At 41.9% G+C, this 25,615-nt stretch overlaps 1 protein-coding gene across 2 annotated transcripts in view; it reads right to left on the reverse strand.

Annotated features, from left to right (window-relative positions):
- Ttn (titin) overlaps window positions 1-25,615 on the reverse strand; it is a 278,254-nt gene that overhangs the window by 33,297 nt on the left and 219,342 nt on the right. For both annotated transcript variants that reach the window (XM_017794905.1, XM_017794904.1), the window contains 15 exons: window positions 25,251-25,550; window positions 24,102-24,389; window positions 23,302-23,598; window positions 22,911-23,213; window positions 22,500-22,805; window positions 21,350-21,637; window positions 20,964-21,254; window positions 20,593-20,880; window positions 19,835-20,422; window positions 19,640-19,744; window positions 19,251-19,448; window positions 18,864-19,160; window positions 18,192-18,779; window positions 17,800-18,102; window positions 579-17,684 (listed from right to left, as the gene is read on the reverse strand). In XM_017794905.1, the coding sequence (XP_017650394.1) occupies window positions 579-17,684; window positions 17,800-18,102; window positions 18,192-18,779; window positions 18,864-19,160; window positions 19,251-19,448; window positions 19,640-19,744; window positions 19,835-20,422; window positions 20,593-20,880; window positions 20,964-21,254; window positions 21,350-21,637; window positions 22,500-22,805; window positions 22,911-23,213; window positions 23,302-23,598; window positions 24,102-24,389; window positions 25,251-25,550 (21,546 nt within the window). The remainder of the gene's footprint in view (window positions 1-578; window positions 17,685-17,799; window positions 18,103-18,191; window positions 18,780-18,863; window positions 19,161-19,250; window positions 19,449-19,639; window positions 19,745-19,834; window positions 20,423-20,592; window positions 20,881-20,963; window positions 21,255-21,349; window positions 21,638-22,499; window positions 22,806-22,910; window positions 23,214-23,301; window positions 23,599-24,101; window positions 24,390-25,250; window positions 25,551-25,615) is intronic.

Here is a 25,615-nt window from a genome sequence, read left to right on the forward strand (position 1 = left end):
CATTGAAAGAAAGGGAACAATTATTAACAATGTTTTCCCTCCACATGCACCCTTCATATACTGTCAAAACAAAGCTTTCAGATGATGGCCATGAATTTACTTTGACCAAGTCTTTCTTGTTATATGACTGCTTTTGCTTTTGAGCCAATCAAAGCTCTGCCAAGCTATGTCAGTTACATGTCATAGTACTGAAATTTAAATTAAGTGTGAAATAACCAGATTAAATGATAAAATTCACCCAGAATTAACCATGAGCATAAAATGGAGGAACACAATGAACAATCTTTTAAGAAATTTCATGTAATTTCTGTACATGTACACACACACACTAAATTATGTGTAGCTGGATTCAGTTATCTTTAAATTTGGCATCTTATGTTGAATTTCTACCTATGTAAATTTCTATTTTTTTTAAAATCAGTGAAAAACTCTATTAGAGATTTCATTTTGTGCTATGGCATCAAACAGTCTGGGGTTATAAACTGAGAGCATTTAAGATTAAATATGACTTATTGGAATGAGTCACATTATTCTTGCAAAAAAAAAAAAAATAGAGCGTCCTTATTCCTAAAATGTACCTGTTATTTTGACTCCGTCCTTTGTTTCAACTGGCACGCCAACACCAAACTCGTTTTCTCCAGCGACTCTGAAGTAGTAAATAGCTCCTTCTTGTAAGTTCGTAACTTTGTAGGAGAGGCGATTACAGTTGTTAGTGACAGACACCCATGCTTTCTTGCTGGCTTCACGTTTTTCTATGTGGTAATTCTTCACTGGGGCTCCACCATCATTTTCAGGAACCTCCCAGGACAGCATTGCAGTCTCCTTGGTTACTTCACGCACGGTAATACTGGCTGGAGGACCTGGGGAATCTAAAACTTTGACAACGAAGGTCATTGAAGCAGCACTCAAAACATTCTGAATTGTTAATGTGTATTTTCCAGAATCATTTCTGTTGGCATTTTCAACAGTAAGTGATGTCCTAGAATCTGTGGAATCAATATATGCTCTAGTGCGGAGGTCAGTGTCTGGCTTACTCCAGGAGACGCTGGGTATTGGTCTTCCTCTGAAAGGAACAGTCATGGTAAATGAAGAACCAGCCTTGACAATCAAGGTCTTCCTCATTTCACTGTCAAGATCGAATACAGGTTCTTCTTCTCTTTCTTTTGCAATCTGGGGGTCAGAGCTATCACTGGGATCACTAGCACCAACCTTATTAATAGATCTTACTCTGAAAACATATTCGGCTCCTGTTGTTAGCCCACTCATTGTATATTCTGTGCCTCTGAAGCTCTGAATAGCAGTTTTCCAGTCAGTTTCATCAGACTTTTTGTATTCCACAGTATATCCAGTTATTGGAGCCCCACCATCAAACAAAGGCTTAACCCAACTGATAGTGATAGTTGTCTTTCCTGAGTCCACAATTTGGGGTTTGGATGGAGGAGATGGCAGGAACACTGGGTCTTCTGCCCGAACTAAGGGAGAGGTTTCACTTGGAAGACTTAGGCCAGCAGCATTTTCTGCATAAACCCGATACTCATATTCACACCCTTTCCGAAGTCCTGTTGATTTCACTCTCAGATCATAAACTGGTTTTTTATTCACACGCACCCACTGTAGGCTGTTTTTCTCACGCCTTTCAATGATATATCCAGAGATGTCACTGCCTCCATCAGTCTCAGGTCTTGACCAGCAAAGTGTCATGGAATCTTTGGTCACAGATGTAATTTCCAAAGATGTGGGTGGACTTGGGATGGTGAATGGGTCTAGTGCCTTTACAGCCACACTCTCTAGGGGCTCACCAACACCATATTTATTAACACTGGTTACCCGAAAGATGTATTCATTGCCTTTGAGTAGCTTGGTCACCTTACAAGATGTTGTCCTCAACTCTGCTTCACATATTGTCCATGCAAGGCGACTTGTTTCTCGCTTCTCTACAATGTAATAGTCAATGTCTGCACCACCATCTTCTTGGGGTCGTCCCCAGGAAAGTGAGCACTTCTCAGAGGTGAGGCCATTTATTTCAAGTGGTCCTGCTGGTGGGCCAGGCTTATCAAGTACTTTACAGTTAACTGCCATAGACCGAGTTCCTGCAACATTCTTCAGTGTTAGTACATACTGTCCAGTGTCTCGTCTTACACAGTCTTTAACTATTAATGTGGTATTGTAGTCTGTTGAGACAATTTCCATTTTTGCTCTTTCTTCAATTTCTATACCATCTTTGGCCCAGGAAATTACTGGTAGAGGTCGCCCTGCAATGTCTGCATTTATCTTGAGGACTTCTCCAGCTTTGACAACAATGACATCTCGGAATTTGACATCCATCATAATTCTTGGAGCCTCGACATCGTCTTTAACTGTTATAGGTCCCGTGGATTCAGATGGTTCACTAACTGAGTCAGCAGCATTCCTTGCAAAAACTCGGAATTCATAACGCTGGTCCTCGGTGAGTTCAGTGACTTCAAAGTATGTTTCCTGAATGTTGGTAAAGTTGCACTTGAGCCACCTGCCATCAGGTAGTTCTCTGCGTTCAACAATGTAGCCAGTGATCTTAGCTCCACCATCGTAACGTGGTTTAGACCATTTAAGGGACACTGATTTTCTTGTGATATTTGTGACTTCAGGCTGTCCAGGAGGGTCACAAGGATCTCTTGCAGGGACTGGTTCACAAGCTTTACTGCACTTACCAATTCCAGCAATATTCTCAGCATATACACGGTACTCATACATCAGTCCCTCATCAAGACCAGAGACTTTCATCTGAGTATCTGCAATGGGGACTTTATTTGCTTTTGACCAAAGAATGCTGCTTCTTTCTTTGTATTCAAGATGATAGCCAATTACTTGACTTCCTCCATCATTAACTGGCACCTGCCAGCTTACAATCATGGTAGATTTTGTAGCATGCACAACTTTAGGAGTACCAGGAGGACCCGGGGGGCTGAATGGATACTCAGCAACAATGGCCGAAGATTCACTGTAGGAGCTCTTTCCGTACCGATTTTCTGCACACACACGGAACTGATACTCACTTCCTGTCGTCAAACGAACTATTTTAATGGATGTTCTTGCCACTGCTTGTGAAACTACATGCCATGTTGTAGAAGTGGTTTCTCTCTTTTCAACAATGTAGTTGCTGATTTGGCAGCCACCATCATATTCTGGAGGATTCCAAGAAATGGACACATTGTCACAACTAACCTCATCAATGTGTATAGGTCCTGGAGGTCCTGGCCTGTCAAGGACGATTACAGTAATAGGAACTGTTATGGATCCAGCACTGTTTGAAACACACAATTCATAAGTTCCAACATCTTCCCTTGAAGCTTCTTTAATCAATAGTGTTGTTACAGTCTTGGTAGAAGAAACGTTGACTCTCGTTGTCTCTCTAAGAACCTGGCCCTCTTTGTTCCAGGTTATAGTAGCTTGAGGTCTTCCTTTGAATGGCACATCAATTTTGAGTTGGTCTTTAGACTTTATATTGAAAGTATGGAAAGGAAGCTCAACAGAAGGCTTTATTTCGATGTCCTTTGCAATTACTGGCACTCCGAGTTGTCTGGGATCACTTCTTCCTTTTTCATTAACTGCAGCTACCCTGAAGACATACTCTTCTCCTGCAGTTAGGCCAGAGATAGTTGCTTCTAGTGTCTTAACTTGCATGCACATGCTCCATTTTTCACTCCCTTTAGTCTGCATTTCGATGACATAACCAGTGATTTTGCTGCCACCATCACTTTCTGGTTTCTCCCACTTAATTGTAGCTGTGTTACGGGTGACATCAACAAGAGTTACTCTTCCAGGTGGGAGTGGTGGTTCAGACACTTTAACAGGCTCGGTTGTTTCAGCTGGTAAACCAATTCCATATTCATTGGAAGCCAAGACTCGGAAGTAATAAGAACATCCTTCTTGTAGATTTTCAATTTTGAAAGTGTTCTTAGTACAGTTGTTTGTAATAGTAGCATAAGCCTTTCTTGTAGTTTCTCGCTTTTCAACAATGTAATTTGTAATCTTAGCTCCACCATCAATAAGTGGGGGTTCCCAGGATAATGTCACCGAGTCTTTCTTCACTTCTCTTATAGTTAGATTCACAGGGGCACTTGGTGAGTCAAGAACTCTGACGTTAACAAAAGCTGTTTTGGAGCCACTGTTGTTTTCTAGAGTCAGATTATACCTACCACTGTCAAATCTGGTCACATTGTCAATCACCAGCATTGTATATGAGCTAGTCACCTCAATTTGGGCCCTCTCTGTGAGAATGCCTTCAGCCTTTTCCCATTTAACTTCGGGTTCTGGTCGACCTTTGATAGTGACAAATAAGCGTAAAGTGGCGCTTGCACGTAGAATGACCACCTTTCTGAGATCAGCATCAAGTTCTATTTCTGGTGGCTCGGTCCTCTCTTGAGCAACAACGGAACCAGGAATGGTTGCAGGTTCACCTACACCTTCAGTATTGAAAGCACAGATACGGAAGTTATACTCAGTGTTTTCTTTAAGCTTGGTCACTGTGAATTGCTTTCCTTGTAGTCCTGATGGTGGAGTACAGGTAGTCCATTCATCGGCAGCAGCTTCTTTGAGCTCAATAACATAGCCTTTGACAGGTGCACCACCATCATAAATGGGCTTATTCCATGCCAGGGAGACAGAAGATCTAGAAGTATCTGTCACTTTGGGGTTGCTTGGTGGACCTGGTGGATATAAGGCATCACATGCACGGTAGAAAACAGATGGCTCACTAGGTTCCCCCACACCAGCAGCATTTTCAGCGGCAACTCTGAATTCGTAAGAATGGCCTTCAGTGAGGCCAGTTACCCTGAACCGAAGATCTGTTAATGTTTTCTTGTTGCACTTGGTCCATCGAATGCCTTCCTTATCTCGCTTTTCGAGAATGTAGCCCTCAATTTCAGCACCTCCGTCATCCACTGGACGTGTCCATGTTAGTACCATAGAGTCCTTGGTGATTGCTGAGGCTTCGGGTGCTGAAGGAGGACCTGGTAGCTTATAAGGATTACAGGCTATCACGGGCTCAGATTCCAGGGGCTCTCCGATTCCATATTTATTCACTGCCATAACACGGAAAATGTACTCATTACCAGGAAGTAGTTTAGTGACTTTGTAGTTAAGGGCCTGCACCTCAGTTGAAACCTGGGTCCAGGAGAGTCTGCTTGTTTCTCTCTTTTCGATAATATAATGTGAAATACTAGCACCACCATCTTGCAAAGGTGGACTCCATGCCAGGTAACATTTTTCTGCTGTAACTCCAGAAACTTTCAGAGGCCCTTCAGGAGGACCTGGTCTATCAAGTACCTTTACAGTGATAGGTATAGACTTTGTGCCACCAACATTACTGAGTTTCAGAATATATTGTCCTCCATCAGTCCGAATACAGTCTTTGACAATAAGGGTTGTTTTCTGAATAGTAGATTTAATTTCCATCCTAGCAGCTGTTTCTTCAAGTTCTTTTCCATCTTTTGACCAAACAATATCGGGAATAGGTTTGCCACGGATATCAGCTTCAAGAACAAAGGTCTCTCCTGCACGAACAACAATGACATCTCGATATTTCGGATCCAGTGAGGCATTTGGTGCATCAATTTCATCTCTTGCAGTGATGGCACCACTAGTTTCAGAAGGCTCACTGAAGTTGCCAGCTGCGTTTCTTGCAATTACTCTAAACTCATATCTTTGGTCTTCTACAAGTCCACTCACTGTAAATTCTGTTTCCACAACATTGGTGAAGCTGGCTTTCATCCACCGGCCATCGGGTAGATCTTTCTTTTCTACAGTATAACCTGTTATCTTGCTGCCACCATCATAAGCAGGTTTCTTCCACTTCAGCGTGACACTGTTTCTTGTAATGACAATGGCTTCAGGACGACCAGGTGGATCACATGGATCACGAGCGACATAGCACTCAGACACTTTGCTAGGCTTGCCAATGCCCACGATATTTTCAGCAGAAACTTTGAACTCATATTCGAGGCCTTCATCGAGCCCAGTCGTTTTGAATTTGGTGTCTTGAATGGGGATCTTATTCAACTTGACCCATAAAATGCTATTTTTTTCCTTCTGTTCAAGATGGTAGCCAATAACTTTGCTCCCTCCATCATTAACTGGCTCATGCCATTGTACAAGCATTTGGTCTTTTGAGATTGATGTCACAAAAGGAGTTCCAGGTGGTCCAGGTTCTTTAAATGGATATTGTACAACAACAGGTTTAGAATCCAAGGGAGAACTTTTTCCATACCTGTTTTCAGCAAAAATTCTAAACTGGTACTCAGTGCCCGTTCTCAGTTTGCTTATTTTAATGGTGGTTCTTGCAACTGTTGCCGACACCATTTGCCAAGTGGTGGTGGTGGTATCTCGCTTCTCTACAATGTAGTTGCTTATCTGGCAGCCACCAGTGTAGGCTGGAGGTTCCCAGGATATGACCACAAAGTCTGCACTAACTTCATCATACCTCACTGGTCCAACTGGAGGTCCAGGCTTTTCCAGAACAATAATGTTGAGATTTTCTATTGCTGTACCTGCATTATTTGTTGCTGTTACGGTATATTTTCCAAAGTCATCTTTGTTGCTTTCTTTAATGTATAAAATAGTTGAAGTAGCTGTTTCTTCAACATTCACTCTTGTTGTCTGTTTAAGAAGCTCGCCATCTTTGACCCAAGAAATTTTAGGTCTTGGTCGGCCTATGACTGGAATTTCTATTTTAAGATCTTCTCCAGCTTGGACACTGTATGTATTGAATGGTAGCTTGAAGCTAGGCTGTATGGTCAAGTCCTTGGCTATGACAGGAACACCAAGCACTCTTGGGTCGCTTTTTCCTTTCTCGTTATAAGCCTTGACACGGAACTGGTATTCTTGTCCAGAACTCAGACCAGTAACAACTGCATTACAGACTTTGGATTCAGCCACAACACTCCATTTTTCTGTCCCTTTGGGCTGCATTTCAACAACATACCCCAGGATTCTGCTACCTCCATCATGTTCAGGCTTCTCCCACATAAGTGATGCACTGGTTTGGGACACGTCAGTGAGCATGACCTTTCCTGGTGGGGAAGGAGGTTCAGAAGCTTTCACCGCATCTGCAGTTTCCACAGGAACACCAACTCCAAATTCATTCTCAGCCATGACTCTGAAGTAATAGATGGCACCTTCTGTCAGATTCTCAACTTTAAAGCTTGTTTTGCTGCATTTACTGCTCACATTAGCATAGGCTTTTCTGGTTGACTCGCGTTTGTCAATAACATAGTTTTTGACTTTTGCCCCACCGTCAATTATGGGTGGCTCCCATACCAGAAGGACATAGTCTTTTCTCACTTCTTTGACTGCCAAGTTCTGTGGAGGTCCTGGGGTATCAAGAACTTTCACAGTTACAAAGGCAGACTTGGATCCACTGCTGTTTTCCAACTTGAGAATATATTTCCCAGCATCATTTCTATCACAGTTGTCTATTGACAGTTGGGTAAAGTTTATTCCCTTTTCAATTTGGACCTTATCTGTGAATTCACCTTCTTCTTTCGACCAAGTGATCTCAGGTGTTGGACGACCTTTGAATGGAATATGGATTCTGGCAGATCCACCAGCTCTTACAACAATTCCTTTCCTTAACTCAGAGTCAAGGTCAAGTTCAGGGGCTTCAAGTTTATCTTCTGGTTTTACAGTACCAGGAACTGATGCAGCCTCACCTAAACCAACTTTATTGAGGGCACAGACTCGTATTTTATATTCTTGGTGTTCAGTGAGTTTGGAAATTTCAAATCGCATGACTCTCAGGCCAGTGTGTGGAGTAACTATTTGCCATTCATCTTCATCTGCTTTACAGATTTCTACGACGTAGCCCAGAATCTCAGTGCCACCATCATAGATGGGTTTACCCCAGGCAAGTGTAATTGAATTTTTAGTGGTGTCTACAACATGTGCATTGGTGGGTGGACCAGGTTGGAACACAGGATCACAAGCCTTATAATAAACAGTAGCTGAACTTGGTTCTCCAACTCCAGCAGCATTTTCTGCAGAGACTCTGAATTCATACTCATGTTCTTCTGTTAATCCTGTTACTCTGAGACGCAAATCTGTAATGCGGCGTTTATTGCATTTGATCCACCGAATGCCACTTCTATCTCTTTTCTCTACAATGTAACCAATTATCTCACTTCCACCATCACTATCTGGGCGGTTCCAACAGACTGTCATGGAGTCCTTGGCAATGTTCGTGACTTCCAAGCTCTTTGGTGGTCCAGGAAGCACAAATGGATTTTTCATTAGTACTGGTGCAGATTCCAAAGGCTCTCCAACACCATATTTGTTGACAGCCATTATTCTGAAAATGTATTCATTCCCTTCTAAGAGTTTGGTAACTTTCAGAGAATTCATCACAACTTCTGTAGCAACAACAGTCCATGCTAGCCGACTGGTCTCTCGCTTTTCAACAATATAGTGAGATATGTCACTGCCACCATCTTGAAGTGGTGGAGACCAAGCTAAAGTGCATTTTTCAGATGTTACTCCAGTAACCTGAACTGGCCCTTCTGGAGGTCCTGGTCTGTCTAGCACTTTTACATTTACTGGGAATGACTTAGAACCAGCAACATTGGAGGCTCTCAAAATATATTGTCCACTATCAATTCGAATGGCATCCTTTATTATAAGCAAAGCCTTGAAATCTGTGTTCTTTATTTCACATCTAGCAGATTCTTCAATTTCCTTATCTCCCCTTAACCACTCAATGGTGGGTAAGGGCTTTCCATAGACATCAGCCTCAAGCCTGAATGTTTCTCCAGCATTTACCACTATTGTGTCTCTGAATTTTGGATCCATTGAGATTCTTGGAAGTTCGACCTCATCTTTGGCAGTTATTGGTCCAGTACTGTCAGAAGGTTTACTTATGGCACCAGCTGCATTCTTTGCAATGACTCTGAATTCATATCTTTGATCTTCAGTAAGACCTGACACAGTAAACTGAGTTTCAATAACATTTGTGAAGCTGGCTTTCATCCAGCGACCCTCAGGTAAATCACGTTTCTCTACGATGTAGCCAGTAATCATACTTCCTCCATCATACACAGGTTTGGTCCACTGTAAAGTGATTTCATTTCTTTTAACTATTATTGCTTCTGGGGTTCCTGGTGGGTCACAAGGGTCCCGTGCTACATAGCATTCAGAATTCTTGCTTGCTTTGCCTACACCAACAATATTTTCAGCATAAACTCTAAATTCATATTCAATGCCTTCTTCAAGGTTCAGTGCTTTAAACTGGGTATCATGAATAATAGTTTTGTTGACTTTTGTCCACAAGATACTGTTTCTTTCCTTTCTCTCAAGGTGGTAGCCTATGACTGGGCTTCCCCCGTTATTGATTGGTTCATGCCACTGCACAACCATAGAGTCTTTAGAAATGGCTGTAACAAATGGTGTTCCTGGAGGGCCTGGTTCTTTGTAGGGATATTGAGCTACAATTGGTTCAGACTCCAAGGCAAAGCTTTGTCCATATCTGTTTTCAGCAAATATTCTGAATTGGTATTCTGTTCCAGTTTTTAGTTTGGTTACTTTGAGGGTAGTTCTAGCAACAGTAGCAGAAACAACATCCCATACTGTGGTGGTTGTATCTCTTTTCTGAACAATATAGTTGGTAATTTGGCAGCCCCCAGTGTATAATGGAGGGTTCCAGGACAATGTAATGCTCTCAGCACTGACCTCATCAAATTTAACAGGTCCTTTTGGAGGATCAGGCTTATCTAGAGTTATAATGTCAATGGATGCTGTTTTCTGACCAACGACATTAGCAACTGTGATTCCATACTGTCCACCATCATCCTTATGAGTTTCTTTAATACTGAGGGTGGTGAGGTCAAGGGAATCAGTAACATTGATTCTTGTAGTCTGTTTCAGTGGAACCCCATCTTTAGTCCAGGAAATGGTTGGTTTAGGACGCCCAGAAATTGGGACTTCTATTTTCAAATCTTGGCCAACCTGTACACTGTAACTGCTAAATGCAGGTTTTACATCTGGTTCGATGACCAGGTCTTTGGCAATTATTGGAACTGCAAGGGACCTAGGATCACTTCTCCCTTTTTCGTTTACAGCAACAACTCTAAAAAGATATTCTTCTCCCTGAGTTAGGTTAGTGATGACTGCTTCAAGGGCCTTCACCCGAGCACACTCTGACCATCTATCAGTGTTCTTAGCTTGCATTTCCACGATATACTGAATGATTTTACTGCCACCATCATGTTCAGGCTTTGTCCAACTCAGAGAGACACTGTTTCTGGTGACATCATCCACAGTTATTTTTCCTGGAGGTTGTGGGACTTCTGCGACCTTAATCGGATCTGCAGTGCGAGCAGGAAGGCCAATACCATATTCATTCTCAGCAGTGACTCTGAAATAGTAACTGCAACCTTCTTGGAGTTGATCGATTTTCCAAGAATTCTTATGGCAGTTTGTTACAACAGCAGCATATGATTTTCTTGTGGCTTCACGTTTCTCCACAATGTAGTTTTTGATTTTAGATCCTCCATCCAATAAAGGAGGTTCCCAAGTGATTGATACCGAGTCTTTGGTGATCTCTGTGACTTTCAGATTAACAGGTGGGCTTGGTGTGTCCAGGACTCTCACGGTCACAAAGGCAGACTTGGTTCCACTGCTGTTTTCTAACGTGAGAGTATATTTTCCGCTATCATATCGATTAACGTTGTCAAGAACAAGAGAGGTGAAGCTGCTGGTGACATCAATGATAGCTGCATCTCGGATTTCACCATCTACCTTCCCCCATTTAACTTCTGGTGTAGGACGACCTTTTATAGGAACAAATAATCTTAAGGAACCACCTGCCCTTATATTTATAACTTTCCTTAGCTCCAGGTCAAGATCTATATCTGGTGCTTCCAATTTCTCTTCAACCATTACAGGTCCAGGGACGTCAGCATGTTCTCCCACTCCAGCCCTATTAATGGCACAGATACGGAAGTTGTACTCATGCTTTTCCAGCAACTTCTCCACTTCTATATTTGTTTTGTTGATTCCAGTTGGTGGAGTACACATTGTCCATTCACCAACACTCACATCACACTTTTCAACAATGTATCCTTGGATTTCACAGCCACCATCATATATTGGTTTACTCCAAGAAAGGAAAACTGAAGATCTGGTAACATCCATGACTTTGGGGTTGTTTGGAGGTCCTGGTTTGTAAATGGGATCACAGGCCTTTTGGTAAGCTGAAGGAGGGCTTGGCTCGCTAAGTCCAGCAGCATTCTCAGCAGAGACCCTGAACTCATAATTGTGATTTTCTATGAGTCCAGTTACTCTCAAGCGCAGCTCCCCAATCAGACGCTTGTGGCATCTTGTCCATCTAATGCCCTCTTTATCCCGTTTTTCTAGAACATATCCAAGAATTTCACTGCCACCATCAGATGCTGGCCTTTCCCACACAACAATCATTGAGTCTTTGGTCACTGCTGTAATTTCTGGGGCTTTTGGTGCATCTGGGACTACGAATGGATTCTTGGCAATTAATGGTTCAGATTCAAGAGGTTCACCAACACCATATTTGTTCACAGCCATTATACGGAAAATATATTCATTGCCTTCGAGAAGCTTAGTAACTTTGCAGCTGAGAGTTTGCACATTGGCATCAACCAGAGTCCAGACTAGGCGACTGGTTTCTCGCCTTTCCACAATATAATTTGTGATGTCACTGCCACCATCCTGTAGTGGGGGCTTCCAAGCTAGTGTGCATTTTTCTGCTGTAACCCCTGATATAGCGACTGGTCCTTCAGGTGGTCCTGGCCTATCAAGAACTTTGACATTCACAGTAACTGATCTCTCTCCCGCAACATTTTTGGCCTTCAGGATGTAATTTCCACTGTCAACACGCACTGCATCTTTTACACTGAGACTGGTGGCAAAGTCAGTGCTCTTTATTTCCAGCCGAGCTGTGCTTGAAAGCTCTTGATCACCTTTTACCCACTGAGTGGTTGGTATTGGTTTACCATATATATCTGCATCAATCTTGAATGACTCACCAGCATGAACTACCACTGTGTCTTTGTATTTAGGGTCCATGCTTATTCTTGGAGGATCGACTTCATCTCTTGCTGTTATTGCCCCTGTGCTTTCTGAAGGCTCACTGAACACTCCGGCAGCATTCCGAGCTATAACTCGGAATTCATATCTATGATCTTCAATTAGGCCAGTTACCTCAAATTGGGTGTCAATAATATTTGTAAAACTGGCTTTCATCCAGCGGCCCTCAGGTAATTCTTTCTTCTCAACAACATAACCCGTGATCTTGCTTCCACCATCGTAGGTGGGTTTCTTCCACTGAAGAGTTACAGAATTCCTTGTCACAATGATTGCCTCTGGCCGTCCTGGTGGATCACATGGGTCACGAGCTACATAACATTCTGAAGGTTTACTTGGCTTGCCTATGCCTACAATGTTCTCTGCAGAGACTCTAAATTCATATTCAATGCCTTCTTCAAGGCCAGTTGTCTTGAACTTGGTTTGAGGAATAGGTGTTTTATTCAGCTTGACCCAGAGGATGCTGTTTCTCTCCTTGCGTTCTAGATGGTAGCCAATGACTCTGCTCCCTCCGTCACTGACTGGCTCGTGCCATTGTACTTCCATGCTGTCCTTAGAGGCATGTGTGACGAATGGTGTGCCAGGTGGACCTGGAACTTTGAATGGATACTGGGCAATGACAGGCTCTGAATTGAGATAGGTGCTCTTCCCATATCTATTTTCAGCAGCAATTCTGAATTGGTATTCACACCCAGTCTTTAATCTGCAGGCCTTTATGGTCGTCCTTGCAACTGTAGCTGACACAATTTGCCAGGTGGTTGTGGAAGTGTCTCGTTTCTCTACAATGTAATTATTGATAGAACTTCCTCCGTCATATTTTGGTGGTTCCCAGGAAAGAGTAACACTATCTGCTGTGACCTCGTCGATTTTAACTGGTCCAGTTGGAGGTCCTGGTTTGTCCAGAACAATAACATTAAGGGTCTCAGTAGCTTCACCAGCTGAGTTAGTCAGTTTAACTATGTAATGTCCAACGTCTTCTCGGCAGGCTTCCTTTATTGTCAGCAGGGAACTGTTTTCTGTGCTCTCTGCATTTACTCTGGTCGTCTGCTTCAGTGGAACATCATCTTTATGCCAGGTGACAGCTGGTGTAGGGCGTCCAATGAATGGAACATCAATTTTAAGGTCTTCACCTGCCAGTACAGTAAAAGTATTGAAGAGGAGTTTGAAGGCTGGTGGAATGACAAGATCTTTAGCAATTACTGGCACACTCAGTTGTCTGGGGTCACTGATGCCCTTTTCATTCTGAGCTGAAACACGGAAAGAGTATTCTTCACCCTGAATCAATCCAGTGATAGTGGCTTCTGTGACTTTCACTGTGGCACATGTGGCCCATTTGTCACTGCCTTTGCTCTGCATCTCTACAATATAGCCTAGAATTCGGCTGCCTCCATCATGCTCGGGTTTCTCCCAAGAGAGAGACACACTGTTTCTTGTGACGTCCACCAAAGTTATTTTTCCTGGAGGAAGAGGTCGTTCTGATGCTTTTACAGACTCTGCAGTTTCAGCGGGCAGTCCAATGCCATATTCATTTTCAGCAAGAACCCTGAAATAGTAACTGCAGCCTTCTTGAAGCTGGTCTACCTTCCAGGAAGTCTTATGGCAGTTTGTTGCAACAGTCGAATATGCTTTTCTTGTTGATTCTCGCTTTTCAACAATATAGTTCTTTATTTTTGAACCTCCGTCAAAGAGAGGAGGGTCCCATGTCAATGTGACAGATGTCTTTGTGACCTCCTTTACCTTTAGATCCTGTGGAGGTCCTGGTGTATCCAGCACTCTAACATTGACAAATGCAGACTTACTGCCTGAACTATTTTCTACAGTTAGTATATATTTGCCACTGTCAAATCTGTTTACATTTCCAACAATAAGCAGTGTGTAAGAGCTTGTGGATTCAATGCTAGCTTTATCCAAAGACTCTCCATGTTCTCGGGCCCACTTCACCTCAGGTGTGGGTCTTCCTTTGATGGGAACAAAGAGTCTCAGGGTGCAACAGGCTCTTATAGTAACAACTTTGCGTAAGTCGGCATCCAGTTCAATCTCTGGAGGCAGCATTCTTTCTTCGGCCTTTGGAGTTCCAGGAACAAGAGCAGGTTCCCCAAGTCCTTCAGAATTCATGGCGTAGATGCGGATTTTATATTCCTGATTCTCGATGAGGCCAGTGATGGTATAGGAAGTTGCCTTGAGCCCAGCTGGTGGAGTGACAATCTGCCATTCATCTTCGTCTGGCAGAGCAATCTCAACCATATAACCAGTGATTTCTGAACCACCATCATAAATAGGTTTATTCCATGCAATCGAAATGGAGGACCTGCTTGTGTCAAGAACACGTGGGTTACCTGGTGGGCCAGGTTTAAACACGGTGTCGCAAGCTTTATACAACGGGCTGGTAGAACTTGGTGCACTAATCCCTGCGGCGTTTTCAGCCATAATTCTGAATTCATATTCATGTCCTTCTGTCAGTCCAGAAACTTTATATCTTAAATCAGTAAGAGTCTTTTTGTTGCATTTCACCCAGCGTTGGCCAGCTTTATCACGCCGTTCCACAATGTAATTTATGATTTCACTTCCACCGTCAGAGTCAGGATGTCCCCAGCAGACAACCATGGAATCTTTAGTAATAGTTGTGACTTCAGGGTTCTTGGGTGGATCAGGGGGCCCATAAGGATCCACTGCAAGCACAGGCTCTGATTCTAGTGGTTCTCCAACTCCGTATTTATTTACAGCCATGACGCGGAATATGTATTCATTGCCTTTCAAAAGCTTAGTGACTTTCAGCTTTGTTACTTGGACTTCTGAGGCTACATTTGTCCATGCCAACCTGCTGGTTTCACGTTTCTGCACTATGTAATGATCAATTTTGGCACCTCCATCATCCAGTGGAGGCAGCCATGACAATACACACTTTTCTGATGTCATATCAGATACAGCTAAAGGACCTTCAGGTGGGCCTGGTCTGTCAAGAACTTTGACATTGAAAATGTGCTTGGCAAAGCCACCGGGATTAGTCGCTGTCAGGATGTAAGCGCCACTGTCTCTTCTTGATGAATCCTTGTTTATTAGATGAGTGGAAAAGTCTGCAATTTTTAGTTCTAATTTTCCTGTGCCTTCAAGCTCCTTTCCATCTTTGGTCCACTCCATTGTTGGAGGTGGACGGCCTGAAACATCAGCTTCTAGCTTGAATGCTTCGCCTGCTTTTAATATAACTGTATCCTTAAATTTAACATCCACCATTATTCTTGGTGCTTCAAGGTCATCCCTGCATGTGATGGCATCTGATGGTTCAGATGGTGGACTAATAGCCCCTGCAGCGTTTTTGGCTATCACACGGAACTCATATGCAGCATCTTCAGTTAGGCCACTGACTGTAAATTCATTCTCCAAAATGTTGCTGAAGTTGGCTTTCAGCCACCGTCCATTAGGAAGGTCCCTCTTTTCAACCACATAACTTGTAATTTTAAAGCCTCCGGTATATTCAGGCTTAGCCCACTTCAGTGTCACTGTGTGTCTAGTAATGTTTAGAGGTACTGGTTTCCCAGGTGGGTCAATGGGATCCAAAGCTAACACAGGTTCAGATGGCTTGCTTGGCTTGCCCTTGCCTGCCATGTTTTCTGCAATCACTCTGAATTCATAAGCAATACCATCTGTAAGTCCAGTTGATTTGAAAATGTTGCCTGGCACTAATGCTTTGCTCACAGTCTGCCAGAGAATACCATTTCGTTCTTTCCTTTCAATGTGATATCCTAAAATGGGGCTTCCGCCATCAGAAAGCGGCTCATGCCAGCTAATTGTCATTGAGTCTTTGGTGACTGCCGTTACCTGAGGGGTGCCAGGAGGCCCAGGAACCTTAAACGGATAGTTGGCAATGACAGATGCAGATGTGATACCTGGTCCAACTCCATATCTATTTTGAGCTCTTACACGGAATTGATACTCTACTCCAGTAGTCAAGCGAGTGGCTTTATAGGTAGTACGTATAACTGTTGTTGCTAACTCCACCCACGAAGTACTATCTGTCTGTCGCATTTCCACAACATAGTTGCTTATTGGGACACCTCCGTCATTTTCAGGTGGGTCCCAAGAGAAGGTTACAAAATCCGATGAAACTTCATCGAATTTGATTGGTCCTGTAGGCGGTCCTGGAATATCATGGACTTGGATGGTGATGACATCCCCAACCTCTCCCACAATGTTCTTTGCAGTTAATGGGTAGGGTCCACTATCACTTCTGACACACTCATTAATATTTAAGATGGTTGAAGTTGCTGTGTTTTCAAAATTAACTCTTTGTGTCTGCTTAAGGATCTGGTCTCCTTTTTTCCATGTGACTGTGGGCTTGGGTCGGCCAAGTACTGGAATTTCAACTTTGATGTTGTCACCAGCTCTGGCAATGACCAGTTTCTGATAGATGCCACGGAGATCCAACTCTGGAAGCATTGTCTGCTCCTTGACGATGACAGGCCTGCTTTCTCGAGGGGCACTTCTCCCTGCACTGTTAACTGCCATCACTTGGAAGGTATATTCTTCTCCTTCAGTTAGATTCCTCACGACACATTCTAACCCTTTCACGGTTGTGATGTGAGTCCACTGGTCAGATCCTTTTCTCTGGGCTTCGATCACATAGCCAGTGATCTTGCTGCCACCATCATGCCTGGGTTTGGGCCATGCCAGGCTGACTGTGCTCTTGGTTATGTCCATAATGTTAAGACTGTCTGGTGGTGATGGTGCTTCTGAGGCTCTTACAGGCTCTGTAGTTTCTGTTGGCTCACCAATTCCATATTCATTTTCTGCCATCACTCTGAAGAAGTATTCACATCCTTCAGTCAAGCCTGTTACTTTGTATGTACACTTATGGCATTTGGTGGTGACCGTGGAGTAAGATTTCCTTGTTGCTTCACGTTTCTCTACAATATAGTTTGTTATGCGTGAGCCCCCATCTATCAGAGGGAGGTCCCAATGTAGTGTCACACTTTCCTTCGTGATGTCTGTTGGCCTCAGGTTAAGGACAGGGCCTGGTGTGTCCAAGACTTTGACATTAACAAAGCCACTTTTCTTCCCAGCTGGGTTTTCAATGGTCATTACAAATTTACCGGTGTCATACCTGTTACACTCTGGGATAATGAGGAGAGTAAATGACTCAGTATTTTCAATGTTTGCTCGGTGTTTCAGGTTGATATCATCTTTGGTCCATGTTACTTCAGGTGCAGGACGACCTTTAATTGGCACAAAAATTCGAATACTGAGTCCTGCTCTAACCACAAGGGTTCTTCGCAGCTCAGCATCTAGTTCAAAATCAGGAGCCATTTCCCGCTCTACAATTTCAACATTTGGAATTACTGCTGGTTCCCCAACACCTGCATCGTTGATGGCACTAATTCTAAAATTATATTTTTCTTTGGTTTGAAGATCAGGAATGACAAACTGAGTGATCCTGAGGGCTGCTCCTGTTGTATCTTTAATCCAGGCCTCATCCCCTACTTTTTGATGTTCTACTACATAGCCGGTGATTTCAAGTCCACCATCGTAATGAGGCTTGCCCCATGCTAAAGAAGCAGATTTCTTTGTAGTATCAGTAACATGGGCATTTGAAGGTGGTCCCGGAGGATCTGAAAAAAGAAACAAAGATAAAAAGTATATATTAAGACTCTGGCATTTGGATAATTTATGTAAAATTTTAGAACACTCAAATGAATAGTGTTGAAAAGGATGATAAACACTAACATGCAGCATCTTTCATTAGAACAGAATTTGAAGCATCGCTAGGTGGACCAATGCCTGCTCTGTTTTCTGCACTGACACGGAATTCGTAGGTGTTTCCTTCTTGCAGTCCAGTTACTTTGCACCTGAGATCGGAAACTGGCGTCTTTGTGGCTCTCACCCATCGCAAGCCTTTCTTTTCCCTCCTTTCTATATGATAGCCTGTGATCTCGCTGCCACCATCATCAGTTGGTCTCTTCCAACTGACAGTGGCGGTGTTCTTAGTGACGTTTGATATTTCTGGTTTTCCAGGAGGGCCAGGAGGACCTACAAAGGTAGCAAATTTGTGAGAAATTCCTGATTTGCTAAACAGTGCTATAAATGTTTTCATACCAACAGATCTACATATTACATACCAAATCTGTCTACCATTCTGACAGGTTCGGACTGTACAGGTTCTCCTTTGCCATAATGGTTTACAGCTGACACACGGAAGAGGTACTCATTTCCTTGGATAAGTTTGGTTACCACATGCCTGCAAGTCTGAATATCTTCAGAAACTACTGTCCACAAAAGCCGACTGGTTTCTCTCTTTTCAAGTACATAGGACTTAATTGGTGATCCACCATCTTCTAATGGTGGTGTCCATGTAAGTGTTGCTTTTTCAGCAGAAACATTACTGATTTCAATAGGACCTGGGGGACCAGGTACATCGAGGACTGTTACCTTCACATGTTCCTCCTTTGTGCCAAAAGGATTAGTAGCAGTGATGGTGTATTCACCAGCATCTTTTCTAGTGGCATACTTGACTGTTAACATAGAAGATGTTGGGGTTGAAGTTATTTGAGCCATGTCCGAAGGTCTAATATCTTTTCCTGCCTTAGACCAACTTGACTTTGGAAGGGGTTTGCCAAGAATGCTAATGGCACTTAAAACAATGGTATCCCCTGCTTTAACTGTCAGCCCATCTTTTATTGTGGGATCAAGGACAATGGTTGGTGCCTCTGCAAAGGTAAAATGAAAATTTAATCAGAAAATGAAGGTTTACTTTTCTATCTTTTAATTGAGAAAAAGTGGAACTGACTTACCATATTCATCCTTGCAAATGATGGTTCCTGTGCTTTCTGATGGAGCACTGATAGCACCTGCTGTATTCTTTGCTCTAATTCTGAATTCATATTTTCCACCTTCAACAAGGTCAGTTACAGTAAAGGCACAGTCTGGAACATTAACATGGTTGGCTTTCATCCAAGACTTGGATGGTAGATCTCGCTTCTCCACTATATATCCCGTTAATTTATGGCCACCATCATATTTGGGTTCTGTCCATATGAGAGTCACCGAATTCCTTGTCACACTAATAACCTCAGGTTTGCCAGGAGGATCTAAAACAGAAAAATAAAACCTGTCAAACAAATACCAGCGTTTGCTGCATGTAGTGTTAAGTTTTGTTTAAAATAAATGTAATAGCTTACCAATGGGATCAAGTGCCACAACTGGCTCTGATGGCAGGCTTGGTTTACCCACTCCTGCTAGATTGATAGCCATAACTCGGAATTCATATTCAAGGCCTTCAGTTAATCCTGTCACTTTGAAATCTTTCATCCTTATAGGAGTCTTGTTAGCTCTTTTCCATAAAAGGCTGTTTCTTTCCTTGAACTCAATATGATACCCTACAAATGACCATGGATATCTCAATTAAGATAGAAATTATAAATACAGACTTATTTTAAAGATGTGCATATTTATTAAACATTGTGTATATGGAAAGAAAAAAGCATTGCTATATAATCAGATAATTTTATAAATAATATTTGCAAGGAACATTGACACAAAAGTTGAAGGAAAAGAGAAAACTAAATACCTGTAATTGGTGAGCCACCAGTTTTCCGGGGGTCAGTCCAAGTTAGAGATACTGAATCATGCCTGACATCCACAATATTGGGAGGTGGGGGAGCATCGGGCACATCTAGGAAAAGGGAGAGAATGCAAAATTTATAATAAGGAACCTCCACCAGCCTCCACGTTTTGCTTCATTTTCTGACTTCAAGGCACTTACCAAATGGATGTTTAGCAACAATTGGCTCCGATTTCAGGCCTTCACCTACACCATATTTATTTTCAGCACTGACCCTGAAGGTGTATTCCATGCCCTCATGAAGTCTGGTTACTCTAAATGTGGTTTTCTGGACAGCTGAGGCACATGTTACCCACTTGTTGTTTACAGAATCTCTCTTCTCTAGGACATAATTAGTGATTTCAGAACCTCCATCATCCTTTGGAGGACCCCACTTCAAGGTCATGGCTTCTGCTGTGACTTCATCAAATTTGATGGGTCCAGTGGGGATGCCAGGCTTGCCAACAACCTTTATTGAGAGAGTTCCATCCTTGGTGCCAGCAACATTCTTAAGTGTGATTGTATATTTCCCAGCATCTGATTTTTGACAGTCATACACTACAAGAGTTGTATTAACTGCGGTTGACTCAACACTGACTCTTGTGTCAGTTGCCAGAGCATCTTCCCCTTTCTTCCAGGAAACTGACGGTGCTGGCTTGCCTTTTATGGGGATCTTAAGACGGAAGTTGCTGTTTTCTTTAGCCAAGTAGCACAAATCAGGTAGATCCTTTAAGTCAAGATCAGGAGCCACTGTAAATAAGTGAAAATAAATTTTCTATTATTATTATTACTAGAAAATGAACTGAGATCAGTATAGTTTTAAAAGGTTTATTTTTGGTAAGCCAGTGAGCAGGGAGGCTTCCAGCATGCACTTCTGATGATAGGAAGGAGAAAATGAAGATGTGTAGGGAGATGCTTACCGACATCATCCTTTGCCATAACAGTGATTTCGCTTGGGGTTCCTTCTCCATTTTCGTTTTCAGCACTCACTCTGAAGGTATATTCCTTGCCTTCATTCAAATCTTTTGTGGAGTACTGTAGGCTTAATGATTTCATAACTCGTTGCCACTTATTTTCTTCTGTCAGGAAGTCAACGACATATCCAGTAATTCTACTTCCACCATCACTGCGAGGCTTTTTCCAACCAATAGTACAAGATGACTTAGTTACAGCCAGTGCTTTCAGGTCCACAACTGGTCCAGGAGTTTCTAAAAGAAGAGAAATGATAAGTCTAAGCCCCAATCAAGGTGGACTGTCACTCAACGGGATGGGTGATCATTCATTTGCTCACCAGAAGCTTTGACAGCATCACGTGTTTCACCGGGATCACCAATGCCATACTCATTTTCAGCAAACACTCTGAAGAAGTAGGATTTTCCCTCCTCCAAGTTAGAGACTCGGAAGCTGGTTTTCGAGCACTCAGTTGTCACTGTAGACCAGGACTTCCTCTCTGCATCTTGTTTTTCTACTACATAGTTTATGATGGGGCTCCCACCATCGATAATGGGAGGATCCCAGGTAATATAAGCAGAGTCCTTGGATATTTCCTTAACAGTCACATTGACAGGTGGTCCAGGGGTATCTGGATAAGTAGAAGGTAAATAAGAAATGAACATGTAAAAAATACATAAACTATAGTTTCAAACACATACAGTTCTTTTCTTAAAATCAACTTACCAAGCACTTTCACTACAATAGTGTATTCTTTTTTACCGCAGCTGTTCTCCAAGGTTAAGATATATTTTCCTGCATCATATTTGTTCACATTTTCACATCGCAAGAAAGTGTCAAAGTCAGTTGATTTTATGTCCAGTCCAATTCTTTCTCTTAGATTGACATTTGGTTTAGACCAAGTAATCTTCGGAGGTGGACGGCCTTTCACTGGTACGTAGAGTCTCATTGTAACTCCGGCTCGTAAAATGAGTGTTTTCCTTAACTCAGCATCAAGTTCTCCCTCAGGTGGAACTATTTAATTTGGGATAGAAGAAAGTTAAAAGTAATAAAAATTTAACCACCATGTGTATTTCTAAGGACTGGCCTTATCATGTCTAAAATACATTTCTTTTGTAAACCCTATTTCTTGTTCTTTAAAATAGTCTTAAGAATTCAGTACCCTGTACCTAGTTCTATACCTTGCATCAGTTATTGATCTTTCCATTTTTCAATGTGCTTTGGCTCAAATGAGTATTCCTTAGAATATCCCTACTTCCTCTTTGCATGAACCCTGCATATTCTCAGATGGCCTATGTTGAAAGAATGCTTCCACCAGCCTTGGTTGTTCTTTCTTACATTAGTAAGGCACTCTGCCATGTACTCTGGCTCTCTTTGTTACTTCATTGTGGAAAAAAGGTATATTAATGGGTAAAATTACTTGTACTGCTAAGTAAGTTTTTTAAAGGTAGGAGGTCATTGTGGAGACTAAGGTACTAGAAGAAATAGGGGAAGGGAACCTATGATGGAGAGCCTGCCAGTGACATACTACAAGGTTGGCTGAATGAGTACATAACAACCAGAAGGGTAACTAGCTCACAACTTAAAAAGCAAAACGAAACCTCTTCATTAGTATAAAATTCCTAAATTCCGTACTTTGAAAACATGAAATTATTATATAAGTATGAAAAGTTTCTTTAAACCACTTACTGACTTCAATTCCATTTGGCCTGTTGTAAAATGTGAAATACCACCCAGCTCGCCTAAATTATATTCCCAAGGTGAGCAACTCTAAAACTTATAGCTTTGTACATAACATGCCTACATAACAGAGTTGTATTCTAGCTCTTAGAATACAGTTGATGACAAAAGTCTTATATCTCCTGAGCATACTTACTTAGGATGTCCTTGGGGATGTGCTTATCTGGCACATCACTGGGGTCACTGTACCCAATCTTATTAACAGCATACACGCGGAACTGATACTCTGTATTTTCCATCAGGCCAGTCACTTCAAAGCGGGTTTTCTGTAGCTTCTCTGGTAAATTACACCTCACCCAGTGATCAGAATCAGCTCGCTTTACTTCCACAAGATAACCGATGATAGGGCTACCACCATCATAGGCTGGCTTGCCCCAGGACAGACTCACAGAGCTCCGGGTAGTATCATAAACTTTAGGGAAAGCTGGTGGGCCAGGAGGATCTGAGGATAACAAGAGAATAAAAATAGAAAGTTTCAAAGGGGAAAATTCATTTCTGATTGCTAAAAGCCTAACACAGAGTATGGAATTCTTTGATGCAAACTTACACAGAGGATCTTGAGCATAAACGGCTTTGGATGCATCGCTGGGTTTGCCTGGTCCAGCTTTATTTATAGCTGTTACTCGGAATTCATATTCGGTACCTTCCTGGAGACCTGTCGCTTTCAACGTTCTTTCTATAACAGGTTTCCTGTTGACTTTAGTCCAGTTAACTGCTTGAGTTTCCCGCTTTTCAACCAAGTATCCAGTGATAGGTGAGCCACCATCATCAGCTGGGGCTTTCCAGCTGACTGTCATGTGATCTTTAGTGATGTTGCTAATAACAGGAGGGTCACAACGTCCAGGTGGATCTGCAAAAATTGATAGATAAGTTAATACCTCAAGCAAAAAAGGTAGTACCTAAAAAGCAAAGGGCAAACTACAGGAAAATACTCTTACCATATGGGTTTTTAGCAATCGCTGGTTCAGTGAGGATGGGATCGCCCACTCCATATTTGTTTTCAGCACAGATACGGAACTGATACTCATGGCCCTCAATAAGTTTCTCCACAGTGCAGCTGGTGATGGGCACAGTAGCAGAGACTTGAGCCCAGTTGGGCCTGCTTGTTTCACGCTTGTCAACAATATAGTTGGTGATTTCTGAGCCTCCATCTTCAAGAGGAGGTTCCCAAGAAATCATTGCACGGTCTGCGTACATTTTGTTGATTTTAACAGATGCTGGAGGACCTGGCTTATCTGAAAGAATAAAGAAGAAAAGTGAAGTATTTCACTAAAAGGGGAACAAGTATAGAGAAGTCTAGAGGCCCAGGTTATAGCCTTTATACTGTACTTAACTTCTGTATGACCCCAGAAGTCACTTAATTTTTTTTTCAGAATCTTAGTTTCCTCATACACAAAATTTGGTGACTGGAATATGTGAATTTATGACTTCAAAACACTTCTATTTTATAATAATATTCAATTGTTGGGAAATATATATTAGAATACATATTTTTCTCATGTATTAGTTTGTAAACTTATTGTGTTGTTGTTATTGTTTTTGAGACAGGGTACCATATAGGACAGGCTGACCTAGAACTCCTTAAGTAGGAGAGGGTGACCTTGAACTGCTGATTGTCCTGCCTCCACCTCCCAGCTGCTGGGATTACAGGAGTTCATAACCATACACAGCTTGTTAACTTATTTATACCCCATCAGCTGAAGTAAAACTTGGGATTGTAATTAAATGCTTTATTTACCTAGTACTTTAAGCTTAATAGTGGCTGATTTGGAACCACTTGAATTTTCAGCAGTAATGGTATAGTCTCCTGAGTCCTTTCGGTTCACACTAAATAGTTCCAAGGTACATAAGTTCCTCTTCATGGCCATTTTGATGCCTTCAGCTGGTTTTACTGGTGTGCCATCTTTCTTCCAAGAAACTGTTGGCATTGGTTTACCAAATACAGTAGCATCCAAGCAAACATTAGTTCCTGCTTTCACAGTGAGCAAAGACTTCATGGCAACACTCAGTTCTATCCTGGGAGGAACTGGGAAGAAATAAGGCATAAGGTCTTAATATATGCAAAACTACATTGTATAACTATTACCAACAATAGTGATAAATTTGTGTCTGTTTCATGAAAGACATTTTTATCTTATTATCTATTATTAGTAGTACTTTTGCGGTCTTGGGGATCGAACCCAGGTCAAGTCCTTTCCCACTGAGTAACACCTCCAGACCTCATTTATTTTTAATAATAATTACATGCATTTATGGGTTACACTGTGGCATTTTGGCATCTGTATACATTGTAAAGTCATCAAATCAAGAAAATTCACACAACAATCACCTTACCTACTCAGCAATTTTGTATGTATGATGAGAACACCTAAAATCTACTGTTTTAGCAATTTTGAGATACACAACACATTATTAACTGTGGTTACCATTCTTTGCAGTTGATGACTAAAATTTATCCCTCTTGTCAGACTGAAACTTTGATGCATCTTCCCCTTCTCATCTCCCCACCCTCAGCCTTTTATTACTACCAATAATAAAAAATTTAAAGTATTCATTATGAAAATTAAAGTTTAATATAGAGATTTGGCAGTACTAAAATAATAGAGAAAAATTAAATTCCCATAATTCCAACACTCCCAGGTTTTTAGAACTATCATTCTAGTGTGTTTCTCTGTCATCTTTCTGGGACTATATATGATTGAGTTTTATAGCTTGTTTTTGCATATTAAGATTCCCCATAATTGTAATGTTTAATATTTAATAAAAGTAAATTCCTTATCATTTTATTCTCCCCCTTTTCCATAGGTATGGATTTATATTTTTCTTTAATCAGGAGAAATGAACATCATGAACACTTTAACCTTTATAACATGCAATAGAATCTTACCATTTTCTGCGAGGATAGTCACTGGGTCAGAAGGCTCAGAAGGCTGGCTAATGTTTACAGCAGTCTTGGCAATTGCTCTGAATTGATACTGAGCATTCTCTTCTAAGCCAGTAGCTGTGTACTCTTCCTGGGGAATCTGGTGAGGTGTGGTGTTACACCGAACCCACTTATCACCAGGAAGTTTGCAAGCTTCTACGAAGTAGCCAATGATTTTGCTCCCTCCATCATGTTTTGGACGGGCCCAGATGAGGGATGCAGTACTCTTGGTGACATCAACAACTTCAGGTTTCCCTGGAGGATCTAAAGCCAAAAGAAATATTCTTAATATTGATCTTATTATCAGAAGTTTAAGCTCCTCACACCAT

This window comes from Nannospalax galili, unplaced genomic scaffold (assembly GCF_000622305.1).
Source record: "Nannospalax galili isolate Female #2095 unplaced genomic scaffold, S.galili_v1.0 scaffold346, whole genome shotgun sequence".
NCBI classification, from domain to species: Eukaryota; Metazoa; Chordata; class Mammalia; order Rodentia; family Spalacidae; genus Nannospalax; species Nannospalax galili.